Source organism: Salvelinus namaycush, chromosome 6 (assembly GCF_016432855.1).
Source record: "Salvelinus namaycush isolate Seneca chromosome 6, SaNama_1.0, whole genome shotgun sequence".
Classification (NCBI taxonomy): domain Eukaryota; kingdom Metazoa; phylum Chordata; class Actinopteri; order Salmoniformes; family Salmonidae; genus Salvelinus; species Salvelinus namaycush.
Genome location: NC_052312.1, coordinates 4,078,325 through 4,088,339, shown reverse-complemented (window position 1 = coordinate 4,088,339; position 10,015 = coordinate 4,078,325). Strand labels below are relative to the sequence as shown.

At 46.4% G+C, this 10,015-nt stretch overlaps 1 protein-coding gene across 1 annotated transcript in view; it reads right to left on the bottom strand.

Annotated features, from left to right (window-relative positions):
• Window positions 1-10,015, bottom strand: part of LOC120049456 (NACHT and WD repeat domain-containing protein 2-like) — an 80,215-nt gene that overhangs the window by 50,996 nt on the left and 19,204 nt on the right. Inside the window, exon 2 of the mRNA XM_038995721.1 lies at window positions 9,934-10,015. This exon is cut by the window's right edge and continues 7 nt beyond it. Within this exon, the coding sequence (XP_038851649.1) occupies window positions 9,934-10,015 (82 nt within the window). The remainder of the gene's footprint in view (window positions 1-9,933) is intronic.

The window sequence follows — 10,015 nt, the reverse complement described above, 5'->3', positions numbered from 1 at the left end:
CCATGTTACTGTACCACCACCATGTTACTGTACCACCACCATGCTACTGTACCACCATGTTTACTGTACCACCATGTTACTGTACCACCATGTTACTGTACCACCATGTTACTGTACCACCATGTTACTGTACCACCACCATGTTACTGTACCACCATGTTACTGTACCACCATGTTACTGTACCACCACCATGTTACTGTACCACCATGTTACTGTACCACCATGTTACTGTACCACCACCATGTTACTGTACCACCATGTTACTGTACCACCATGTTACTGTACCACCATGTTACTGTACCACCATGTTACTGTACCACCATGTTACTGTACCACCACCATGTTACTGTACCACCATGCTACTGTACCACCACCATGTTACTGTACCACCACCATGCTACTGTACCACCATGTTACTGTACCACCACCATGTTACTGTACCACCATGTTACTGTACCACCACCATGTTACTGTACCAGCATGTTACTGTACCACCACCATGTTACTGTACCACCACCATGTTACTGTACCACCACCATGCTACTGTACCACCACCATGTTACTGTACCACCACCATGTTACTGTACCACCATGTTACTGTACCACCACCATGTTACTGTACCACCACCATGTTACTGTACCACCACCATGTTACTGTACCACCATGTTACTGTACCACCATGTTACTGTACCACCATGTTACTGTACCACCATGTTACTGTACCACCACCATGTTACTGTACCACCACCATGTTACTGTACCACCACCATGTTACGTACCACCACCATGTTACTGTACCACCACCATGTTACTGTACCCCACCATGTTACTGTACCACCACCATGTTACTGTACCACACCATGTTACTGTACCACCATTTACTGTACCACCACCATGTTACTGTACCACCATGTTACTGTACCACCATGTTACTGTACCACCATGTTACTGTACCACCACCATGTTACTGTACCACCACCATGTTACTGTACCACCACCATGTTACTGTACCACCACCATGCTACTGTACCACCACCATGTTACTGTACCACCACCATGTTACTGTACCACCACCATGTTACTGTACCACCATGTTACTGTACCACCACCATGTTACTGTACCACCATGTTACTGTACCACCACCATGTTACTGTACCACCACCATGTTACTGTACCACCACCATGTTACTGTACCACCACCATGTTACTGTACCACCACCATGTTACTGTACCACCATGTTACTGTACCACCACCATGTTACTGTACCACCATGTTACTGTACCACCATGTTACTGTACCACCATGTTACTGTACCACCACCATGTTACTGTACCACCACCATGTTACTGTACCACCATGTTACTGTACCACCACCATGTTACTGTACCACCATGCTACTGTACCACCATGTTACTGTACCACCACCATGTTACTGTACCACCATGTTACTGTACCACCACCATGCTACTGTACCACCACCATGTTACTGTACCACCATGCTACTGTACCACCATGTTACTGTACCACCACCACCACCACCATGTTACTGTACCACCACCATGTTACTTTATCACCACCATGTTACTGTACCACCATGTTACTGTACCACCCACCACCACCACCATGTTACTGTACCACCACCATGTTACTTTATCACCACCATGCTACTGTACCACCATGTTACTGTACCACCACCACCACCACCATGCTACTGTACCACCACCATGTTACTGTACCACCACCATGTTACTGTACCACCATGTTACTGTACCACCACCATGCTACTGTACCACCACCATGTTACTGTACCACCACCATGTTACTGTACCACCACCATGTTACTGTACCACCACCATGTTACTGTACCACCACCAGAATCTTACTGTGGAATGCAGTATTATGTTTTCTCCAAACATAATGGGACCCATCTCTGCTAGGAAGCACCTGGATGATCACCAAGACTCTCGGGAAGAATGTTCTATCGACAGATGAGTCAAAAGTATAACTTTTTGAACGACAAAAAAAACACAAGAATGGAAATACGTTCTAGACCATCTGATTTGTCCCAGAAACCGATGTGGTTGGGCCAGAGACATTGGCTTTGATACTCTGATTGGTTCGAGATGATCCAATCGCTGATAACGTTGTTTTTGTACAACACCCCTAGTTTTTTTTTGTACGTCACCACAAAGGTCTTCAACGACGACAGTCTCAGACTGAGGTAAGTAGCGAACAGAGAGCATTGGAAGAATTCAGTTTGAGTCGTCAGGCAAATGCACTTGACTACCTGCATCAGATGTGTTCTTGCTGGTCTGGAACAAAAGCCAGCGCAACCTATTATTGTAATGTTTTCCTGAGAAGAGGCCCTGTTAGGTGTCAATCAACGACAATCCTAGTAATTCACCAAAAACACACCCAATGCTTCAGGACACTCAATGTTTAGTACATTCAAAGGGGGTGAGCTGTTGACTATCAAATCATACAGTCTCAGCAGGTCATTTGCATTAGGTCATGCTGGTGCCGCTTTGGGAACCGTTTCCGAGGTCACTCGCAAAGCATCCCATGACGGATATCAAAGGGAAAAGCTTGACAAATCATCCAAGAACAATCTCAGAAAAATCGGACCGCGACTTTACTCCGGGGGCTCTCCTGGATTTGTTTAACAAACATCTTTTGATAAAATCTCCCTGCGCAGTGCCACACCAGCCATTTGCAATGTAAATGATCCCAGATCGGTGAGAGCCATGGGGAAAATGGGGCTAATTCATTCATGGTAGGGAGAAACAACAAAGGGAAGAGACACACACACACACACACACACACACACACACACACACACACACACACACACACACACACACACACACACACACACACACACACACACACACACACACACACACACACACACACAGTCTTATCAAAGAGAGATATCCTGCAGCATTCACCATCCATCCTTATCTCTACTGCTCCTCTGTCTGCCTTAAAGAGACAGGGCCCCTGTGTGCAGCTCGCTCGTGGGACCCTTCAAGGCATGTTGCTGAGTTTGCGTCTGCTTTCATCATTGGGCCAGACAAGACAGGGATTTAAATAATATTAAACATCTTTTCGATCAATATTGAAAGCCTGGTTTGAGGGGATATTAGCGGTGCGCGGGTCAGCTGTTTGTTTCCCAGCAATTGCTAATAACCCATCCGACACCACCTGACTAGATGTGATAAAGTGACAATCAGAGGGCTGCACCCGACCCTAACCCGCTAATGTAGAACATGCGCTGTAGGCTACAGTCAGAGATGGCGTAACGATTTTTTGACAGGGAGTGCATTTTTATTTTTTTTGCCTAATTTGGATATGTTTCTGCTTATAATTTCCGACATTCTGGTAGTCTATTTGACAGTCAACTTGTCTATAACTAGGGATTGATCGAAATTTACAAAATGGATACGTGGAGGCTGAGGTACAACTTCCTGTAGCTCATCGATCAGAGGCTGAGGTACAACTTCCTGTAGCTCATCGATCAGAGGCTGAGGTACAACCTCCTATAGCCCATCGATCAGAGGCTGAGGTACAACCTCCTATAGCCCATCGATCAGAGGCTGAGGTACAACCTCCTATAGCCCATCGATCAGAGGCTGAGATACAACCTCCTATAGCCCATCGATCAGAGGCTGAGATATAACCTCCTATAGCCCATCGACCAGAGGCTGAGGTACAACTTCCTATAGCCCATCTGTCAGAGGCTGAGGTACAACCTCCTATAGCCCATCTATCAGAGGCTGAGGTACAACCTCCTATAGCCCATCGATCAGAGGCTGAGGTACAACCTCCTATAGCCCATCGATCAGAGGCTGAGATACAACCTCCTATAGCCCATCGATCAGAGGCTGAGGTACAACCTCCTATAGCCCATCTGTCAGAGGCTGAGATACAACCTCCTATAGCCCATCGATCAGAGGCTGAGGTACAACCTCCTATAGCCCATCGATCAGAGGCTGAGGTACAACCTCCTATAGCCCATCGATCAGAGGCTGAGGTACAACCTCCAATAGCCCATCTATCAGAGGCTGAGGTACAACCTCCTATAGCCCATCGATCAGAGGCTGAGGTACAACCTCCTATAGCCCATCGATCAGAGGCTGAGATATAACCTCCTATAGCCCATCGATCAGAGGCTGAGATACAACCTCCTATAGCCCATCGATCAGAGGCTGAGATACAACCTCCTATAGCCCATCGATCAGAGGCTGAGATACAACCTCCTATAGCCCATCGATCAGAGGCTGAGATACAACCTCCTATAGCCCATCGATCAGAGGCTGAGATACAACCTCCTATAGCCCATCGATCAGAGGCTGAGGTACAACCTCCTATAGCCCATCGATCAGAGGCTGAGGTACAACCTCCTATAGCCCATCTATCAGAGGCTGAGATACAACCTCCTGTAGCCCATCGATCAGAGGCTGAGGTACAACCTCCTGTAGCCCATCGATCAGAGGCTGAGATACAACCTCCTATAGCCCATCGATCAGAGGCTGAGATACAACCTCCTATAGCCCATCGATCAGAGGCTGAGGTACAACCTCCTATAGCCCATCGATCAGAGGCTGAGATACAACCTCCTATAGCCCATCGATCAGAGGCTGAGGTACAACCTCCTATAGCCCATCGATCAGAGGCTGAGATACAACCTCCTATAGCCCATCTATCAGAGGCTGAGGTACAACCTCCTATAGCCCATCGATCAGAGGCTGAGATACAACCTCCTATAGCCCATCGACCAGAGGCTGAGATACAACCTCCTATAGCCCATCGATCAGAGGCTGAGATACAACCTCCTATAGCCCATCTATCAGAGGCTGAGGTACAACCTCCTATAGCCCATCGATCAGAGGCTGAGATACAACCTCCTATAGCCCATCGACCAGAGGCTGAGATACAACCTCCTATAGCCCATCGACCAGAGGCTGAGATACAACCTCCTATAGCCCATCGACCAGAGGCTGAGATACAACCTCCTATAGCCCATCGACCAGAGGCTGAGATACAACCTCCTATAGCCCATCGATCAGAGGCTGAGGTACAACCTCCTATAGCCCATCGATCAGAGGCTGAGGTACAACCTCCTATAGCCCATCGATCAGAGGCTGAGGTACAACCTCCTATAGCCCATCGATCAGAGGCTGAGGTACAACCTCCTATAGCCCATCGATCAGAGGCTGAGGTACAACCTCCTATAGCCCATCGATCAGAGGCTGAGGTATAAACTCCTATAGCCCATCGATCAGAGGCTGAGGTACAACCTCCTATAGCCCATCGATCAGAGGCTGAGGTACAACCTCCTATAGCCCATCGATCAGAGGCTGAGGTACAACCTCCTATAGCCCATCGATCAGAGGCTGAGGTACAACCTCCTATAGCCCATCGATCAGAGGCTGAGATACAACCTCCTGTAGCCCATCGATCAGAGGCTGAGATACAACCTCCTATAGCCCATCGATCAGAGGCTGAGATACAACCTCCTATAGCCCATCGATCAGAGGCTGAGATACAACCTCCTATAGCCCATCGATCAGAGGCTGAGGTACAACCTCCTATAGCCCATCGATCAGAGGCTGAGATACAACCTCCTATAGCCCATCGATCAGAGGCTGAGGTACAACCTCCTATAGCCCATCTATCAGAGGCTGAGGTACAACCTCCTATAGCCCATCTATCAGAGGCTGAGGTACAACCTCCTATAGCCCATCTATCAGAGGCTGAGGTACAACCTCCTATAGCCCATCGATCAGAGGCTGAGGTACAACCTCCTATAGCCCATCGATCAGAGGCTGAGATACAACCTCTTATAGCCCATCTATCAGAGGCTGAGGTACAACCTCCTATAGCCCATCGATCAGAGGCTGAGGTACAACCTCCTATAGCCCATCGACCAGAGGCTGAGATACAACCTCCTATAGCCCATCGACCAGAGGCTGAGATACAACCTCCTATAGCCCATCGATCAGAGGCTGAGATACAACCTCCTATAGCCCATCGATCAGAGGCTGAGGTACAACCTCCTATAGCCCATCGATCAGAGGCTGAGGTACAACCTCCTATAGCCCATCGATCAGAGGCTGAGGTACAACCTCCTATAGCCCATCGATCAGAGGCTGAGGTACAACCTCCTATAGCCCATCGATCAGAGGCTGAGGTACAACCTCCTATAGCCCATCGATCAGAGGCTGAGGTACAACCTCCTATAGCCCATCGATCAGAGGCTGAGGTACAACCTCCTATAGCCCATCGATCAGAGGCTGAGGTACAACCTCCTATAGCCCATCGATCAGAGGCTGAGGTACAACCTCCTATAGCCCATCGATCAGAGGCTGAGATACAACCTCCTATAGCCCATCGATCAGAGGCTGAGATACAACCTCCTATAGCCCATCGATCAGAGGCTGAGATACAACCTCCTATAGCCCATCGATCAGAGGCTGAGATACAACCTCCTATAGCCCATCGATCAGAGGCTGAGATACAACCTCCTATAGCCCATCGATCAGAGGCTGAGATACAACCTCCTATAGCCCGTCGATCAGAGGCTGAGATACAACCTCCTATAGCCCGTCGGCCAGAGGCTGAGATACAACCTCCTATAGCCCGTCTGTCAGAGGCTGAGGTACAACCTCCTATAGCCCGTCTGTCAGAGGCTGAGGTACAACCTCCTATAGCCCATCGGTCAGAGGCTGAGATACAACCTCCTATAGCCCATCGATCAGAGGCTGAGGTACAACCTCCTATAGCCCATCGATCAGAGGCTGAGGTACAACCTCCTATAGCCCATCGACCAGAGGCTGAGATACAACCTCCTATAACCCATCGATCAGAGGCTGAGGTACAACCTCCTATAGCCCATCGATCAGAGGCTGAGATACAACCTCCTATAGCCCATCGATCAGAGGCTGAGATACAACCTCCTATAGCCCATCGATCAGAGGCTGAGGTACAACCTCCTATAGCCCATCGATCAGAGGCTGAGGTACAAACTCCTATAGCCCATCGATCAGAGGCTGAGGTACAACCTCCTATAGCCCATCGATCAGAGGCTGAGGTACAACCTCCTATAGCCCATCGATCAGAGGCTGAGATACGACCTCCTATAGCCCATCTATCAGAGGCTGAGGTACAACCTCCTATAGCCCATCGATCAGAGGCTGAGATACAACCTCCTATAGCCCATCGATCAGAGGCTGAGGTACAACCTTCTGGGTCCAAGGAGACAATAAAGAGATATAATAAATAGAAGTATTCTAATTCTGTCACTATCAATTGATTAAGCTACTCACTTTCTGTACAACAGAATATGTTTAAATTCAGACAGCTTTTAGGGCAACTCTTCTCTTGTTAGGTTAAACCACGGAAGAAGAGCAGTTAAAGTCTGCTCTGTCTGGGGTGAAAAGGTAGGCCTACTCTGTCTGGCGTGGAAAGGTAGGTCCTACTCTGTCTGGGGTGGAAAGGTAGGTCCTACTCTGTCTGGGGTGGAAACGTAGGTCCTACTCTGTCTGGGGTGGAAAGATAGGTCTACTCTGTCTGGCGTGGAAAGGTAGGTCCTACTCTGTCTGGGGTGAAAAGGTAGGCCTACTCTGTCTGGCGTGGAAAGGTAGGTCCTACTCTGTCTGGGGTGGAAAGGTAGGTCCTACTCTGTCTGGGGTGGAAAGGTAGGTCCTACTCTGTCTGGGGTGGAAAGGTAGGTCCTACTCTGTCTGGGGTGGAAACGTAGGTCCTACTCTGTCTGGGGTGGAAAGGTAGGACTACTCTGTCTGGGGTGGAAAGGTAGGTCTACTCTGTCTGGGGTGGAAAGGTAGGTCTACTCTGTCTGGGGTGGAAAGGTAGGACTACTCTGTCTGGGGTGGAAAGGTAGAACTACTCTATCTGGGGTGGAAAGGTAGACCTAACTTTTGAAAGTACCAAGCTCAGATTCCTAATGACATCTCAGATTGAATTATGTGCAAACAATGACATTTTTGTTGAAAACAAAGACACACTGATTTGGAATTGAAACAATAGGATCAGAGGAACACATAGGCTTATCTCTTTGTCCATTCTTAGCCTGGAATTCCAGTAATTTGTGTGGTATTAAAAAAGATTCTGCTAATATGTAAAATTATGTAAAATTGCATGAAATGTTAATAAAATGCTATTTCTTTTCGGACCTGCTTTGACTATAAAGGATATTTTCCCACCCCTAGTCTTGTCCACCGTGGTCTGCTAACCTACAACCTTATGGCCTCTAAAATTCCTACGTTGCCATGTAATGCTTACAGGACGAAGAACAGTTTCTAAAACTGCATATCTAAGGCTTGGGTCTGTCCAAGAAGTGACAGTATTATTTTGGGGTATAGGGGAAGGTCAAACATTTTAAACGTTCAAGGAGGATTTAGGTAAAATATATTGTGCTGAAAGGAGGGCCTTCCATTTTCATTTCAGAGTGGTCCAATTTCCTCCATGTAACCCTTATTATAAATCATGTTTACTCCCTTAGATACAAGCAGCTTCTCTTCTGTCATTATGTTGTCCTAGAAGACTAAATAATCCCTTGCTCACCAGAATAATGTCATAAATGATAGAATGAATACTTCAATATAGTTTATACCAATAAAGTTCTCTCTGTCATCTCTGCTTATTTCTGTCATCTCTGCTTTTTTCTTGGAGCAATGACGTTTAAAGACCGGGGAGAAAATGCACAATTTTGTTTACAATTTTCTGTGCTAAATTTTAAAATGACTCAGTTTAGTTTGACCAGTAAGCAAATAGAAACTGTGAAAACTACCCACATGTTTCTGATAAGATTTCAGTTCGGCCCAGATGCATATTTTATGTGGTTGAAATACTACAATGCAGTCGGAAAGTATTCAGAACCCTTGAATTTTTCCACATTTTGTTACTTTACAGCCTTATTCTAAAATGGATTAAATAAATGCTTTTCCTCATCAATCTACACACAATATCCCATAATGACATCACAATTCCCCAAAATGACAAAGCAAAAACCAGGTTTTGAGTTTTCTTTGAAATACTATATGATTTTATGACGCTGATAAAGACAACACCTTTACAGACGGTCCCTAACTGCGCATTCACATGCTCTCAAGATGCTGAAAGGAAGAAATCATATTTATCCACTCCTGTTCTTGAGTCAAAATGTACATTTCATGTATCATTTACCTGCAAGAAATGCTTAATTCCACAGGAGTTAATAGGGACTATGTGAGAGGTTATAGACCTGTCTAGATTTCAGTTTCCATTTAACCCATCTGAACAGTAGGCTAAATTTCCCTTGAGGTGCCGTAGGCCTATTTTGAAGTCCTCATCTTGACTGTCGAATTTGTATAGCGCCTCACAATCATCACACATAAAATAGGCACTGCCATCATCCTCTTTTACCCCTTAAAATCTTTCCCAAACATTACTGTTCTGACCCTCCCTCCTCTTTATTTCCAACTCATTCCACAGCTTTCCTCCTATTGGATTAAACTCTAACATTGCCTCAGTGGATCAATGTTAACTTTTTCTGCTCGTTCCCAAAAGCATTTTTGCAATTGGTGTGTCGGCTGTTAGGTTTGCGTAAAGGTAGCCCCTAAAGCTTAATGGCAGATAGCCTAAAAACAATCAAAGAAAAACCTCAATGTAGCCTATAGATATAAATTGCACAAGAATGATACATTTATGATTTTTTTAAAGGTATTGTTTTCTTTATTCAACCGAACCGCAACCAACCCCCCTTCATTCACACAATATTTCATGACCCTAAACCCGCCGCTCTACGGATATAACCACAGGGGATTGCAGGTTATGAGTTAACCTGAGCGTCGCTGCGGATATGTTTAAAAACATCTTTCTTCCACTGCAAGACAGCCAAATAGAAAAAAAGGGACATTTTATATTACCTGGAACTCAATCCCATAATTCTCTCTGCAGAAGTCCCGTAGTTTGGGGTAGACATGCTCTTTCAGTGCGTTCCTCTCCGCT